This window comes from Aegilops tauschii, chromosome 7 (genome assembly GCF_002575655.3).
Source record: "Aegilops tauschii subsp. strangulata cultivar AL8/78 chromosome 7, Aet v6.0, whole genome shotgun sequence".
Taxonomy (NCBI): Eukaryota; Viridiplantae; Streptophyta; class Magnoliopsida; order Poales; family Poaceae; genus Aegilops; species Aegilops tauschii.
The window spans coordinates 446,119,397-446,136,529 of NC_053041.3; the positions used below are offsets into that span (position 1 = coordinate 446,119,397).

Consider the following 17,133-nt stretch of genomic DNA (forward strand, 5'->3'; position numbering starts at 1 on the left):
CACTCATTCTCCGCTGGCTGCTACGGACGAGCAGCCCAACGGCGACCCATGACCATGATCAGGCTCCGTGGAACCTTCATCCAAGTCCGGGCCTGCGTGTCAGCGTCGCCCATGGCCGGATCGAGCTGACTAACTCACCCACCATGTCACCATTATCCATTAACGGTCGAGCATGCTCGCTTTGCGCATGTCGCAGTGCGTACGGCATCGTGTGTTACTCAAACGCAGCTGCGCGCAGCGAGCGGCATGCATGCAGGCCGCCCAGCCTTTTGCTCCGCCTGCCCTTCTACGTGCAGCAATTGAATGGCGCACGCTCCCCCTAGGCGGCTGCCACCCCACGACGAAATGCTCCCATCCGCGGTGGTAGTATAAATCCGCGAATCCGCCACCACCTTTCTGCGCCACCGATCCTTTAGCCACGACGGCACCTGACCTGATCGATCCATCGAAAGACCACCTCGCCCACACACAGACATGGACATGGAGATGGAGGTGAGTCAAAGACTCAAAGCGTGCCGTTGTTGGCTTGGTTCTCTAGCTCGTACTAGTATATCGTTGGACGCTGATGCGAGTGTGGTACGTACCTGTGTCCAGCAGAGGATGATGGGGTGCCAGATCCCGGCGTTCGGGGTGTGGAACTACTGCAGCGACCTGCCCATCACGCAGTACTTTGACCTCGCCATGCAGGCCAGGCTGCTCAAGCGCCACCGCCGCTGCTGCGACGCCGGTGGCGGTGAACGCCGCCTCGTGCTCTTCGGCGCCTCGCCATCTCCACGCAAGCCGCCCCAGATCAAGGCACGCACACACGACACGACATGCTTGGGTTTGCAGGCTTGTCATTTTTCGTCACCTTTTAGGATGGAGTTGTCTAATTCGGTCTGGTATACATTTTGGGTGGTCTCGGTCAGGTGATAAGGAGGGAAGTCGGGGAGAAGCAGAGCGACGGCGGCGAGCTGCTGCGGGAGCTGGACGGCGGCGTGGCAGGGAGGGCGGCTGCTGACACCGCGACCAAACGTGTGCCTGCTGCCGGGGCCGTGGACGAGGACCTCTACAAGGTGCCACGGCCGCTCGTGTACCAAAAACCTCGAAAGGTAGTACGTGGGTGTTTACAAACCCCTGCTCTAGCGTTTTGCCTTGCAACGGTTAACTGTTTGTCCATTTTTTGTTCAGATGAGGAAGGTGATCTGGAGCTTGTGGATTGGGTGCCTGGGGCTTGACTGCATCGCCTAACAAAACTGGAAGCGGCTTATCATCTTCAAGCTTCATCATCAGAATAATAATAGTGTACCATGAAGGCGTTACCTGTTCGATTTGGCTGTACTTCTCTGTTCGCCCCTAATTGTCAGGCTCTACAACTAGCTTCCACTTTTCAACCGAGTCTCCTATATATAACTTTTTAGAAGTTTTCAGTAACACTGTACTATCTGTAACTTGTGTGTGTATTACTACCAAAAGAGCATGTCCTGCATTTTGATCTCATGGATGCGAAAATTTGCAATAAGGCTCCCGATGGCTAAAGCCAGCACTTTTGTTCTCTTTGTTCCCGGATCTCGACCACCAACTTGAACTCGCAATAAATAAACTGAAATCAAGGCTTGAAAATTCCTTGTTTCAACTGGTAAATCCTTGTATGAGTTAGAGTTGTCTTTGAGGTGTGTAGTATGAGTTCGAACTAAAAATGAAAGGATCACATTTAATTTCTGATTTGAAACTATAAAGATTTAAACTGATTGGAGCTCTTAGTTCCCAATTTTAATTAACCAGATTTGGGTTAACACCTTTTTTAGGCAAATTTGAGTTAACACGTACTCAGGATGATGACGGCCAACGATTGTAGTGCCTGTCGACCATATTATAATTCTCACCAAGAGTGATGGGCCATGGAAGATTTATGCAAATGAAAACGTTTCTCACAGATGTCTCACCTGGCCCATTTATGGGCCATATATACACCGTCACTAAGATGAGATGCTCAAAGCACAACGCTTTACACACCACAGGCACATCAAGCTTGACATGAACACAGATTCAACATAAAGGACCCGAAGCATATATTGGTGTCAAGCAGTCACACGTGCAACCAGATCGCCTGATCCTTGATTGCAAAGCTTCCCCAACAGTACCATATTTGCAGCAACATGTACCAATACCAGTACATAGCATCCATTGCGCCTGCCACAAAGATGAGAGGATGCAATTTCACAGCAAATTTTTGTTTTGCTTTTGCTTTGAAACCACAGAAATACTCACATATGTTGGCACCTGCCCTGCTCATGAGACAGCTTGTCAGTCTTCGAGAACCATTGCTTGTTGCTGCTCCTGTCGCTGTATTACCCCCTCTGAATTCCTGCTACTTCGTCCATACTGATAGTGGTAGCGCAGCGCTACCGCGGAAACGAAGGCTGCACAAAGAGATGCTGCAGAGTTAAAACTTTACCATGTTTGAGTAAAACAACAAATTGTGATACAGCCCAAACCACATTGGTAGAAATCTGCAGTTATGCTTCGGAGCATATGAGCTTGTGCTCAGTTTTAAGGACCAACATCAATGCATCTTTAAATGAGCCAACAAGCTCCACGAATATCCATGTTACGACCTTTATACCGACAGTAGTAGCAGAGTGTTACCATTTGAAAGAACGATGCATCAGTTTAGTGGCAATGAGATTCTAGTTGGGACACAGGCAAACATTTCCTATTATGTTTTCACTAGCTTTGCTTGCTGAATTCCTCCTTATGATGAAATTAGGATCCAACTAATTTAGCCAGCTTCTGGCAAATGCCAAGAACAGGTCATTTAAGAAAAGACAATCAATGAACTTGATGTTGCTTTGTGAATTGTCTACACCAGAAAAATACGAAAACCCGCTATGCTGATTATTGCCCATTATATGTGAGATTTTTTATGGGTGACCTTAGTCTCATCTCTTCTAGAAAATCAACTGGGCAGGGTTGAGCAACCACTTGTGCCAACTTCTTTTTTTTCAGAAAGTACTAACTGTCTTCTGAGCTGTAACCTTAAATGAAGCATATCAACGAACAAGTGTGCTGTTTAACAGCATCCGATTGGCCTTAATTTGTACCAACATAAGAATCAGTCAAGCAGTTTATATGAGCCAGTTGTTTCGAACTACTTTCAGTCCAATTGATTATCAACGACGTACCAGCCATTACACGTGTCTTCACACTAACCAAGTTCCAGAAAGTCGTCACTGCAGCAGCTGCAACAAGTTTCTTGCGGGGACAGGACTTCCATGCATTCAGAATCCGGGCATTCAAACCTTCAACTGACAAAATACAACTTATGACTCCTTGCTCCATTAAAAGGTAATTTCAGCAGTAAATTGTACAAGCTGCCTACCTTTTTCATGAATATGACTTGAATAGCAGCTATAGAGTCTTGGGAGTGTAAAACAACCAAAGAATCCTGTAAATTTTCATTAAACACAAGATGATACAAAGGTGAAGTCATGCAAGCGTTTGACTGCTCTTTGCCATGCAATCATACCTGTTGCTAGAAGCCTCCATACTGTGAACAGATGGCCATACTTAGCACCAAATAGAAGAACAGGAAACACCTGATATTTAAGGAATCAGAGGCCTCAGAATTGCTCAAAGAAAATGCGTGTACTCTGAAGAAAACAGAGCGTGGAATCAAAATGTAAGGCTTACTTTCAGAGTCATGGATGGATCACCAGAGAAGATCACTCGGGACATAGATATGAGAGAGTTAGCAATTGGCAGGACAGCTCGGCCAACCCAGAGCACATCTTCCTCAGTAAACTGGAAACTCCTTACTTGTTCAGTGTTCTGCCTGTTACAGCTTTGAAATAAACATGATTTCACAGATAGCAAGGAAAATTGACACTGTTACCTAGCTCAAGAGAGAACATTATTATATTGTACCTCTGAGGAATGGAATCTTTGAAGAAAGCTAAGACCAACGTCACAACACCAAAATGGCAAAGTATCTTGATTGGACTGCAAAGTAGAGGGCAATATTCAAATGGCAAACTATAAATATGTACAATAAAATTAGGTTAGGGCCATTGGATACTTGTCAGTGTTCAGGAAAATACCATTGCAAACAAACCAATTTCGCTAGGGACAGCATATAGGCCAAAATAGTGAAAAGTGACATTGTCGTTCTGGTTTTGGGCATTAGCATGAGATTTATTTCTTGATAATAGACTATGAGTGCAGCGATTCGGTGCCCGGGCTTATCTGCACCCGTCCAGAAAAAAATTCACAAAAAATACTAGAAAATTTCCAATTTTTTTCCCATTGTAGACAATTTATTGCGTGAGGTTCGCTCCAAATTTTAGCTCATTTGGACATCTGAGTAGCTCTCAGCAAAAAAGACAAATCGGGTCCGACCCCGAATTTGTCTTTTCTGCCGAGAGTTGCTCAGTTGCTCAAATGATTTGAAAAATGGGGCGGACCTCACGCATCAAATTTTCTACCATGGGAAAAAATTTGGAATTTTTGAATTTTTCTAGTATTTGTTTTGATTTTTTTATTCAACACAGGTGCAGATGAGCCCGGGCTCAGAAAAGGATTTCCGACTTATCCTTGCCTTCCTACTTCCATACTTCTCCTCTCTTTCTCACTTTGCTCTCAGTCTACATCGCCAACCAATGGGCCCAAGCTCTGTCATGAACTGCCTTTACCCTTATCTGGCCCTCGCCGCCCATATGTGGCACTGGTACCCCTGCTTCACCACTGAGTGAAAAGAGAGTGCACAGAGGGGCAGGGGATTCCAGCGAGCAGCAGCAGCATGTTTCAGGACTTCAAGGTGCCACTCGTTTTTCTATTTCTCTGCTTTACAACCGTAAAAGCTTCAAAAAAAATCTCAACTGTGACCCGATTCCTCGACCACGCAGCCATGTTTTTGCGACTGTGCTTAAATTTATTCATGACATTAAGACAGTATAAGCTTTGATCTTATGCTCTTACCTTGTCCCAATTTCTTCTAAAATTTTGTTGCAAATTGCATTTCAGTTTTTCCGAATAAGAAAAGTAATGTCTTCATAACTACAAGAATAAATCCATTTTTCACCAACAAAATCCATCTTGACCTTAAGTGGCGAACTAACTATTGTTTTAATGAAGAGATAGGCGTAAGTGCTAGAATGTCAATTTATACCCCTAATGGACGGTTCTGTGATGCCAACAGTATCCTGCAGAATTTATGATGATTGACATGACACTGGACAGTCGAGTCCATTTGCAGTGGTAATTTCCATATATGGATGATTATGATACCACCAGCATAATTTTTCTATGTGTAACATGCTGAACAATGTATGGATGAACTACAGCAGAAGTTGCACGTGCCTGAAATTGACGTCTCTTGAAAAGGAAGAAGAGACGAAAAGCATGGACCCAGAGCCGAACCAAAATGCTGATCTCCCAACATTCTTCCACATCACCAAGTCAACAACCCTTTCCCAAAGACCTTCCCAATCAAACTGCTCTACATTCTCTGCACCTGGTACTCAAACAGGAATTAACAACATTAGCAAGGGAAGACACATATGTAACTTACACTATCATACCACAAGAAATGCATATCAAACAGCAAGACACATGATAATAATTGCACAGTACAGTACAAAAATACTACTTTTCTGGAATAATCTGTTGAATTATGAATGACATGTATGAACAAGACAATGGTTTATCTACCAAGTACTGATAAAAAAGTTTCACTCATACACTGATAGGCAAAATAAAAAGTTGGTCGGGAGAAATGGATGTGGACACTTTGAATCAGATAGTGTGTAGGCTTTGGTTAGGAATATGCATCAAAATTATATATTACCCTGTCCAAACAAATAACCCAATCCAGGTTAGTTGTATCAGAAACAATTTTCGAATAGAAACAATTACGAACTTATAGAAGCATGTTGAAAAGGTAATGGTAGTCTATCCAATTATCCATCGTGATGTGCTAAATCTATAGGCTAGGCCGATATAAATACACACCAATGTTTAACATTTTTATTTAGGACCTTTAGCTAAATTTGTGCCATTTTGGTCTCAGGTTGGTGAAATTACAGCAAATCTGGAGCTCCCTGCTTTTCCTGGTTGTGAACTATCCACAACAAAGACAGACAGTCCCCATAGACCTTTTGGGTTTGCCAAAATCAGACCCTCTGCGACTCAATGGAGTAAAATCAACCTCGTTGGTCCATAAAGTCAGCATACAGCGTGCAGCATGGACTATCATGTGGTCTACGGTCATGTACCATCCACCATACACCTTTGGACAGTGCCATGACTCGTTTGATTCAATCTCATGTGTTGTGTCCGCTTCACAAGAACTTCTACCTACTCTAACAGCGCTGTAGGTTGTAGCTAGCAAGTGAGAATAATTTGAGGCTCATATTCAACACCCTACTGTACCACCATTCATATATGGATTAATGGTGAAAAGAGGCAGCAGCCTTTACCAACATCACAATCAAAAACTGAAAACGCTCATTCTTAGCTAGGACTTGGATACAGCGCCAGAAATTATTTTGACACAATCCATAAAAATGTCACAAATCAATGCCGAAATAATAGAAATTTAGCATAATTTACATCCACCAAGACCTACAGAAAGGAGGTAACAGCACTTTCTACAACCACAAACTTGTAAACCCCAAGAGTAAATACATGGACGTAACTTGTACAGTTAGATATCCACAAGCTAGATAAGCCCCTATGCCTGCACAACAGTTTGCAATTTCCATGCTGTTACTCGTGCATAAATAGAATTGCAATTTGCAACACCAAGAACAATATCGCCTAACAGAGATAAAATGAAGCAACATTTCCTACATCAACCAAAAGCTATAGGATTGTGCCCTGCATTCTATGAACCCTAAAATGGCAATTGGTGTACGAGGCAATTAGCAATTGCTCAGTTACCTCGGGTTGGATTGATGGGAGGGTAAGACACCAAAGCCAAGCTGGAACCCTTCTTCTCCTTCACGGCTGGCAGAGGCTGCGCCGCGGTCTTTCTTCTCTGGGTCTTACCCGCCGCTTCCTCATCGGCCGCCTCGTTCGCCGTCAACTCCCTCCCGCCATCGTTGTCCAGCCGCCGCCGCGCTCGCCTCACGTTCTTCCCGGGCGACGCGGCCGTGCGCGGCTCCCCCGCCCCGCGGCGCTTCCTTCGCGGAGACCCGACCGCGCCTGCGCCTTGGTCGATGGCCGCGGCCCGAAGAGGCTTAGAGCGGCGGCGGCGCGGGGCGGGGCTGTCGCGGGGAGGGGAGAGGGGGAGCACGTCGTCCCGAGGAGAGAGGGACGGTGACGGCGACGCGGGGCCCTGTGGCCGCGACGGTGGCGGAGAGAGAGTCGCGGTCCCGTCGGCGACCGCGATGTCGCCGGAGCGCGGCATGGGGGCAGGGGAGTCGGGCTCCATTTCGATCTCCATTTGATTTGCTTCCCGGTAACGCGTTGGCCGGCTGGCTGGGGTTTTGGCGATGTCCAGCGGTGGGTGGATCGAAATTTGAAGCAATTTTCCCCCTCGGAGCATCTTCAATAGCAGCCTCGCAGATCCGCTAATTTTCTTTTCTTTTTTTTTGAACTGAGAAGGCACCGAAAGGCGTCATTTATTAGCTCACACACATTTTACATCAAGGATTATGAATCCTTCAAGTACAAAGTTGGTTAAGGCAAGCAACAGAGGGCGACGGGGAGAGCGACTGGGCCGGGACACCGCGATGGCGAGGGTCGCAGTGGTGTGTCGGCGGATCCACATGGCGGCGACATGCGGCGCACGGCGGGATTTGAGATGGCGGATCGTGCAAGTGAGGGGGGTAGCAGCGGATCAGGATCCGCCCCGATATGGCGTCCGTCTTCAGCCGGCGGCGCGGGCTATGGGCAGCGCGGGCCGGTGTCCTCTGTTGTGACGGCGATGGCGTCGGCGTGGTGGAGGGAGCGGTTTGGTGGCAGTCCTAGTGATCATAAATGTGCTCTACAGGTATCTCCGAAGGTATTTGTTGGGTAGCATGGATCAATACTGTGATTTGTCACTCCATGTGACAAAGAGATATCTTTGGGCCCTCTCGGTAATACGACATTACAAGAAGCTTGTAAGCATGTGACTAATGAGTTTAGTCACGGAATCTTGTATTACTGAACGAGTAAAGAGACTTGCCGGTAACGAGATTGAACTAGGTATGGAGATACCGACGATCGAATCTCAGGCAAGTAACATATCGCGGGACAAAGGGAATTGCATACGGGATTAACTGAATCCTTGACGTCGTGGTTCAACCTATAAAGACCATCGTGAATATGTAGGAACCAATATGGGCATCCATGTCCCGCTATTGGTTATTTATCGAAGAGGAGTCTCGGTCATGTCTACATGATTCTCAAACCCGTAGGGTCGCACACTTCACGTTCGGTAGCGCTAGGGCACTACTGAGATATTAGTATGGTGAAGTTCAAAGGTTGTTCGGAGTCCCAGGTGGTATCCGGGACGTCACGAGGAGCTCCGGAATGGTCCAGAGGTAAAGATTTATATATGACAAGTTTGGTTTTTTCAGTATTGTACGAGGAAGCTTCCAGAAGGTTCCAGAGGGGTCCTAAAGTCCACGGAGGGCTCTACCACGTCCCTTAGGCCAACATGGTCTCTAGGGGGCTCCCTGGCCTTATTGGTCCAGACGCACCATCCCCTACAAGGCCCATGTGCATGGGGAAGGAAAACCCTAAAGGGGAGGGCTCTCCACTTGGCTTGGAGGGCACTCCTCCCCCCTTGGCCGCCGCCCCCTCCCTTGGAGGAGGGCTAGGGTCAGCCAGCCCACCCCCACACCCCTATATAAAGAGAGGAAGGGGCTGGGTGCTAGATCCCTCCACCCTTGGTTTCCCCTCTCTCCCGTTACTCCTCCTCCACGTTCCGCTAGTGCTTAGCAAAGCCCTGCGGGCGTTCCGCCGCCACCACCACCACATAGTCGTGCTGTCACGATCTCATCTACCTCCTCTCCCTCACTTGCTGGATCAAGAAGGAGAGAGCGCTAGCGAGCCAAACGTGAGCTAAACTCGAAGGTGTCGTATGTGTGGTGTTTGGATCGGATTGGATCACGACGCGAGTACGACTACGTCAAGTAGGACCTATAGATCGTTAAGCTTTCGGTCTACAAGAGTACGTAGACACACTCCCTCTTGTTGCTATGCATCTCCATGGATAGATCTTTGAGTGTTTCTTATGAAAAAAATTGTTTTCCATGCATCATTTCTCATCAGTGGCATCATGAGCTAAGTCTATGCGTAGATGTTATGCACGAGTAGAACACAAATTGGTTGTGGGTGTTGATGTTCAGATTGCATACCTCCCTTGTGTTATTTGGATTTGGCGGTATTTGTGGGATGAAGCGGCCCAGACCAACTTTACTTGTCCACGCACAAGAGACCGGTTCCACGATTGACATGCAACTTGTATTGCATAAAGTGGCTGGTGGGTGTCTGCCTCTCCGACCTTAGTTGAATCTGATTTGACAACGGCGATCCTTGTAGAAGGTTAAAAGGCAACTTGTATATCACCGTTGTGGTTTTGTGTAGATAAAACGGTTCTTATGGTTTGCCCTAGCAGCCACGTAACAATTGCAACAACAAAGTAGAGGACGTCTAACTTGTTTTTGCGGGGCATGTGATGTGATGTGGTATGGCCAAGATGTGAATTGATATATGTGATGTATGAGATGATCATGTTTTATAATAGGTTCACGACTTGCATGTCGATGAGTATGGCACCCGACGGGACCCATAGGGTTGTCTTTAATTTATTGTATGACCTGCGTGGCAATCATTAAACGTCATGTAATTGTTTTACTTTATCGCTATGAGTTAGCAATAGTCATAGAAGCAATAGTTGGTGGAGACAACCACATGATGGCACCTTGGAATTGATGGAGATCACGGTGATATGCTCGTGATGATGGATATCATGCCGGTGCTTTGGAGATGGAGGCAAAATCACAAGAAGATATTGGCCATATCATGTTACATATTGATTGCATGTGATGTTTATCTTTTATGCATCTTATACTTAGGACGACGGTAGCATTATAAGATGATCCCTCCACTTAATATCAAGATAAAAGTGGTCTCCCTTAGTATGCATCGTTGCGAAAGTTTGTCGTTTTGAAGCACCTCGTGATGATCGGGTGTGATAGACTCTACGTTCGCATACAACGGGGGTAAGCCAGTTTTACACATGTGGAATACTTGGGTTAAACTTGACGAGCCTAGCGTGTACAAACATGGCCTCGGAACATGGAGGACCGAAAGGTCGAACATGAGTCATATAGAAGATATGATCAACATGGAGATGTTCACCATTGAAACCATCCCATCTCACGTGATGATCGGACTTGCGTTAGTGAATTTGGATCATGTATCACTTAACAACCAGAGGGATGTTGATTTAAGTCGGAGTTCATTAGTAATATAATTAGTTGAACTAATTATCAAGAACGTAGTCTAAAATGTCTTTGGAAATTATGTTGTAGATCAATGGCTCGTGTGAAGGAAATATGCCCTAGAGGCAATAATAAAGTTGTTATTTTATATTTCCTTATATCATGATAAATGTTTATTATTCATGCTAGAATTGTATTAACCGGAAACTTGATACATGTGTGGATACATAGACAAAACACCGTGTCCCTAGTAAGCCTCTACTAGACTAGCTCGTTAATCAAAGATGGTTAAGTTTCCTAACCATAGACATGTGTTGTCATTTGATGAACGGGATCACATCATTAGGAGAATGATGTGATGGACAAGACCCATCCGTTAGCTTAGCATATTGATCGTTTAGTTTTATTGATATTGTTTTCTTCATGTCATATACATATTCCTTTGACTATGAGATTATGCAACTCCCGGATACCGGAGGAATACCTTGTGTGCTATCAAACGTCACAACGTAATTGGGTGATTATAAAGATGCTCTACAGGTATCTCCGAAGGTGTTTCTTGGGTTGGCATAGATCGAGATTAGGATTTGTCACTCCGAGTACCGGAAAGGTATCTCTGGGCCCTCTCGGTAATACACATCATGATAAGCCTTGCAAGCAATGCGAATAATGAGTTAGTTACGGGATGATGTATTACGGAACGAGTAAAGAGACTTGCCGGTAATGAGATTGAACTAGGTATGAAGATATCGACGATCGAATCTCGGGCAAGTAACATATCGATGACAAAGGGAATGGCGTATATTGTCATTACAGTACGACCGATAAAGATCTTCGTAGAATATGTGGGAACCAATATGAGCATCCAGGTTCCACTGTTGGTTATTGACCGGAGAGGTGTCTCGGTCATGTCTACCTAGTTCTCGAACCCATAGGGTCCGCACGCTTAACGTTCAATGACGATTTTGTATTATATGAGTTATATGATTTGGTGAGCGAATGTTGTTCCGAGTCCCGGATGAGATCACGGACATGATGAGGAGTCTCGAAATGGTCGAGAGGTAAAGATTCATATATAGGACGATAGTATTTGGACACCAGAAGTGTTCCGGGGGTACCGGGTACGTATCGGGTCACCGGAAGGGGTTCCGGGCAACCCCCTGAGGGAGTCCAGGATTACGGGGTCCTCGGGCGTCCAGGCTAATGTGGGCCGGACTGGTGGGCCGTGAAGATACAAAACGGAAGACTTTCCCCCGTGTCCGGATGGGACTCTCCTTGGCGTGGAAGGCAAGCTTGGCGTGCGGATATGAAGATTCCTTTCTCTGTAAACCGACTCTGTACAACCCTAGCCCCTCTGGTGTGTATATAAATCGGAGGGTTTAGTCCATAGAGGTGATCATAATCATACAGGCTAGACATCTAGGGTTTAGCCATTACGATCTCGTGGTAGATCAACTCTTGTAACCCCTATATTCATCAAAGTCAATCAAGAAGGAAGTAGGTTATTACCTCCATTAAGAGGGCCCGAACCTGGGTAAACATCGTGTCCCCTGCCTCCTGTTGCCTTCGATCCTTAGACGCATAGTTCGGGACCCCCTACCCGAGATCTGCCGGTTTTGACACCGACATTGGTGCTTTCATTAAGAGTTCCACTGTGTCGTCGTCAAAAGGCTCGATGGCTCCATCAATCATCTACAACAATGATGCCGCGAAGGAGACTTTTCTCCCCGGCCAGATCTTTGTATTCGGCGGCTTCGCACTGCGTGCCAATTCGGTTGGCCACCTGGAGCAGATCGACAGCTACGCCCCTGATCACCAGATCAGTTTTGGAAATCTGAACTATGTCGCTGACATCCGAGGAGACTTGATCTTCCCAGGGTTCGCGGCCCCAACCAACGCTCCGGCCTTAGATCCGGAGCGCGTCGGCAGGTCCGAAGACGGGAGTCTAGAACCTGCCGGACTCTCTGCGGCCTTAGAGCTCAACCCCAGAAAACCGGAGAGAATAGCGTCTTCGGCAATCATTACTAAGCCAGAGCCTTCTCCGGACACTAACTCCGAACCCTGGAATTCCGCGTCATGCGAGTTCGGCCAGGGACCTCCTGTCCCCATCCAAACCTCACTCTTAAACGAGGCTATGGACTTAATGCGATCCCTCGCCATCACAGAGGGACCGCTTCCGAATTGCGTCCAGCCCGGACTAGGGGCTGAAAGCAGGGAATTTTGCTACCCACCCACCACCCACTTCATAGCCACTGTCGAGGATCTTACCGACATGCTCGATTACGCCTCCGAAGACATCGACGGTATGGACGACGATGCCGGAGAGGAGCAGGCCCAAAACCCGCCATTCACCGGACGCTGGACGGCCACTTCCTCATACGACGTATACATGATGGACACACCTAAAGAAGGCGACGACGACGTCGAGAAAAACCCAGTTGAGGACAAACCTCCTGAGATACCACCGAAGCATCGACGTCAGCGGCGCCGCTCTAAATCGCGTCGTGGAAAAGATAGCAACACCGGCACCGGAGACAGTGATACTCCGAAAAAAGCCGAAGACCAAGAAGACCCCATCGAACCAACATCCGAACAAGATGATCAGGAGGACGGGCAAGTTGACCCTAATGAGCAAGCAGGGAACGAAGACTCGGAGGACAACAACTATTTGCCACTCTCCGAGGACGACATGAGCCTCGGCGACGAAGATTTTATCGTGCTAGAGGAACTGCTAGAACAAGACCGCTTTAAGCGCTGACTAATAGCCATGGCAAGAAGCCTAAAAAAGAAACAACAGAAGCTTCAAGCTGACCAAGACCTGCTCAACGACAGATGGACTAATGTCCTGGCAGCCGAAGAATACGGCCTCGAGCGCCCCAAAAAGAGTTACCCGAAGCGTAAGCTGCTACCTCAATTCGACGATGAGGTGTTGGAGCCCATACCACCCGTGCGTAATACGGCTGACGGACCCGATCGACCACCACGTGGCCGGGATAGAACGGCAACTCAAGCCGAACACCAGCCCGCACCACCTCGTCGTAAAAGCAGAGAAACAACAGCTCGAGGATACACATATGACCTATGACAGGACCTGGAAAATAGGACAGGCCAGACCAGATCAATCTATGGATCGCGGGGGCATGCACCGACACGAGAGGACGGCTATCAAGCCTGGCACGACAAGCATAAACACGCCCGGGCCGAAAACCGCATACGGACTTCATCCGAACTGCGTCGCAACATGGCCCGATACAGAGGCGCTGCACACCCCCTATGCTTCACCAATGAGGTAATGGAGCACCAGTTCCCTGAAGGGTTTAAACCCGTGAACATTGAATCATACGACGGCACAACAGATCCTGCAGTATGGATTGAAGATTTTCTTCTCCACATTCACATGGCTCGCGGTGATGATCTCCACGCCATCAAATACCTTCCCCTAAAACTTAAGGGGCCAGCTCGACACTGGCTAAATAGCCTCCGAGAAAACTCTATCGGAAGCTGGGAAGACTTGGAAGATGCCTTTAGAGACAACTTCCAAGGCACTTATATCCGGCCTCCGGTTGCCGATGACCTTAGTCATATAGTCCAACAGCCCGGAGAGTCGGCCAGGAAATTCTGGACCAGGTTCCCAACCAAGAAGAACCAGATTGTCGACTGTTCGGACGCCGAAGCCCTAGCGGCCTTCAAACATAGCATCCGCGACGAATGGCTCGCCCGACACCTCGGCCAAGAAAAGCTGAAGTCCATGGCAGCCCTTACATCACTAATGACCCGCTTCTGCGCGGGCGAGGACAGCTGGTTAGCCCGTAGCGGTAACAGCACCAATGACCCTGGCACTTCCGAAGCCAAAAACGGCAACGGAAGGCCCCGACGCAATAAACATAAGCGTCGGAGCAACAACGATAATACAGAGGATACGGCGGTTAATGCCGGATTCAGTGGCTCCAAATCCGGTCAACGAAAGAAGCCATTCAAACGAAACAAAGACGGTTCATCAAGCCTGGACCAAATACTTGACCGACCTTGCCAGATCCACGACACTCCTAACAAGCCTGCCAACCACACCAACCGAAGTTGTTGGGTCTTCAAATAGGCGGGCAAGTTAAATGCCAAACATAAGGAGAAAGGGTCGCCCAGTGAGGATGACGACGAGGAACCTCGCACACCAAAAACAGGGGGACAAAAGAAATTTCCCGCCGAAGTCAAAACGGTGAACATGATATGCGCCACCCATATCCCCAAGAGGGAGCGCAAGCGCGCATTAAGGGACGTCTATGCGATAGAGCCAGTCGCCCCAAAATTCAACCCATGGTCGGCCTGTCCGATCACCTTCGATCGCAGGGACCATCCGACCAATATCCGTCACGGAGGTTCGGCCGCATTAGTCCTCGATCCAATCATCGATGGATTCCACCTTACATGAGTCCTCATGGATGGCGGCAGCAGCCTTAACCTGCTCTATCAGGACACAGTCCGCAAGATGGGTATCGATCCATCAAGAATCAAGCCCACTAAAACTACCTTTAAAGGAGTGATACCCGGTGTAGAGGCCCGCTTCACGGGCTCAATCACATTGGAAGTGGTCTTCGGTTCGCCGGACAACTTTCGGAACGAAGACTTGATCTTCAATATCGTCCCCTTCCGCAGTGGCTACCATGCACTGCTCGGACGAACCGCATTCGCTCGGTTCAATGCAGTCCGCACTATGCCTATCTCAAACTCAAGATGCCTGGACCATGCGGTGTTATAACAGTGAATGGAAACATGGAATGCTCCCTCCGCACTGAGGAGCACACCGCGGCCTTGGCAGCGGAAGTACAGGGTGGCCTCATCAAGCCAACTATTACCTCGGCGGCCAAGTCCTCGGACACTTTCAAACGAGTCCGGACTACCCCACTATACGACAGTCCATCTCGTCAGGAGCTCGATTAGCAATTTGGCCTCCATCTCAGCTCCCACCAAACTGTGGCATATGTACCACGCGTACATAATTACACACTAAAAATACCATGGGAAAGGATGGAGGCATAATAGGGACAAGGTCTACAATATGGCCAGAACTTATCAGGACACTCACATTTCCCTTTTTCTTTTCCTTTTTCTTTTTTCCAGGTTCCTTACACCCCACATCGCCCTTTCGACGGTACCAAGGCCTCTTTCCGTGGCCTATTACGAAAACACCGGTCGATGATCCTCTCGAAGGACAATATACCAAGGAGAAAAGCAGCATAGACGCGTGCCAGAGCACCTCAAGGATATTTAAAGATCACCTCGTCCGCTGTCAGGGCGCATGCATAGCTTCCCCTTGTGTTCGGCATGTAAAATAGCCTTGTTGCTTATTGCACTATTTGTGTCAATGCGTTTTGACGTCTCAATCAGACTATAATGAAAACAATTTTTAGCCCAAACCTACGTGGCGTTGGATTATCTCTTAACATGTGTTTTCCCGGTTTTTGTCCGATTGTCATGTACACCTTGGTATGACCTAAATCGCCAGGGGCTCTATTAAGCCGTGTACATCTTTGAAACACTAAAGCAAAGTCCGAACACTTCCACAGTGCAATTCGGCGTCCCGAATATATAATTATATGCATTGGCTCCGAATCATGTCTTTGGTCAATAGTTGGGTTGCCCGGCTCCTGTGATTACTACCTTATGTTTCGCTTAACCGGCTAAGGTAGTAAAGGGAGAACTACTGCGATTGTGTTTCTGGTTCATCCGGACAAACACCTTAGTAGAGAAAGCCGAAAAGTGACTGTCATGATGCGGCGAGAGCCGGTCAGCTATTCGGTGACTAAGTATAAATCTCTTGCGATTTTTTTCCGCATTATGCGATAGGGCGGCTTTCACCCGGCTGGGCATTCACAGCACCCAAGTTCGGATGATTGAAAAACACTAGGGGCTGCGCCCGCACTCCCATCATAAAACTCCTATGGCTAAGTGAGTGCGATAAAGCCGCATAGTCTGATTGCCTGGTTCGCCGCACTAACACCTCCTTCGGGACCAAGACGTTGGGTCAAGTGTGTTTTAGGTGCTACCCCGAACACCCCGGTACTATCTACGTGGGGGCTGAAGCCGACGACTGGCCAACTCTCAGATAACGTAAACAGCCGCACAGGAGGAGATATTTTAAAGTAAAACATTCAACATATCATACATAAAGCCTTGTTTCATAATACAGGATTGGACATTCATCGATACATTTATTCAAAAATGATATCCTTTGAACACTGGCCCTCCACAATGCGAGATCCCTTCAGGACATCATCGAAATACCGCTCCGGCATGCATTGCTCTTTGCCAGCGCGAGGTCCCTCGGTTGCAAGCTTGACGGCGTCCATCTTCGCCCACTGCACCTTGACTCGGGCGAAGGCCATCCGCGCACCTTCAATGCAGACCGACCGCTTCACGGCATCAAGTCGAGGGCAGGCGCTGATCAGCCGCTTCACGAGGCTGAAGTAGCTACTGGGCATGGGTTCGGCGGGCCAGAGACGGATTATCAAATCCCTCATGGCCAATTCATCCACCCTATATAGTTCGGTCATTGCTTTAGCTGATCGCTGAGGGGCACGGGATGCTCTGGCGCAAGGTACTACGACCAGAACAGCTTCTCCGCTGAGCTCCCCTCTTCGGCCCGGAAGAACTCCGCGGCGTCAGCAACACTCCGGGGCAGGTCCGCAAACACTCCTGGAGAACTCAATCCGGGTTAGAAAGA

At 47.8% G+C, this 17,133-nt stretch overlaps 2 protein-coding genes across 4 annotated transcripts; one reads left to right on the plus strand and one right to left on the minus strand.

Annotated features, from left to right (window-relative positions):
• Nucleotides 1–347: 347 nt before the first annotated feature.
• On the plus strand, nucleotides 348–1,479 carry LOC109737628 (uncharacterized). Of its 2 annotated transcripts, none has more exons than XM_020296753.3 (4): nucleotides 348–492; nucleotides 598–795; nucleotides 909–1,091; nucleotides 1,171–1,479. In XM_020296753.3, the coding sequence occupies exons 1-4, from the start codon at nucleotides 475–477 to the stop codon at nucleotides 1,228–1,230; spliced, it is 459 nt and encodes a 152-aa protein (XP_020152342.1). In that variant the 5' UTR covers nucleotides 348–474; the 3' UTR covers nucleotides 1,231–1,479. The 2 variants fall into 2 exon arrangements, with proteins under 2 accessions (XP_020152342.1, XP_020152341.1); XM_020296752.4 differs by having other exon boundaries at nucleotides 383–492; nucleotides 595–795.
• Nucleotides 1,480–1,888: 409 nt separating this feature from the next.
• On the minus strand, nucleotides 1,889–7,487 carry LOC109737627 (reticulon-like protein B17). 2 transcript variants are annotated; one of them, XM_073504325.1, is made up of 9 exons: nucleotides 6,919–7,487; nucleotides 5,338–5,491; nucleotides 3,907–3,981; nucleotides 3,673–3,823; nucleotides 3,509–3,578; nucleotides 3,362–3,427; nucleotides 3,165–3,287; nucleotides 2,251–2,402; nucleotides 1,889–2,172 (listed from the first exon to the last, which is right to left on the minus strand). In XM_073504325.1, exons 1-8 carry the CDS (start codon nucleotides 7,421–7,423, stop codon nucleotides 2,287–2,289), a joined length of 1,260 nt encoding a protein of 419 aa, XP_073360426.1. In that variant the 5' UTR covers nucleotides 7,424–7,487; the 3' UTR covers nucleotides 1,889–2,172; nucleotides 2,251–2,286. The 2 variants fall into 2 exon arrangements, with proteins under 2 accessions (XP_073360426.1, XP_020152340.1); XM_020296751.4 differs by having other exon boundaries at nucleotides 3,673–3,814; nucleotides 6,919–7,486.
• Nucleotides 7,488–17,133: the final 9,646 nt, after the last annotated feature.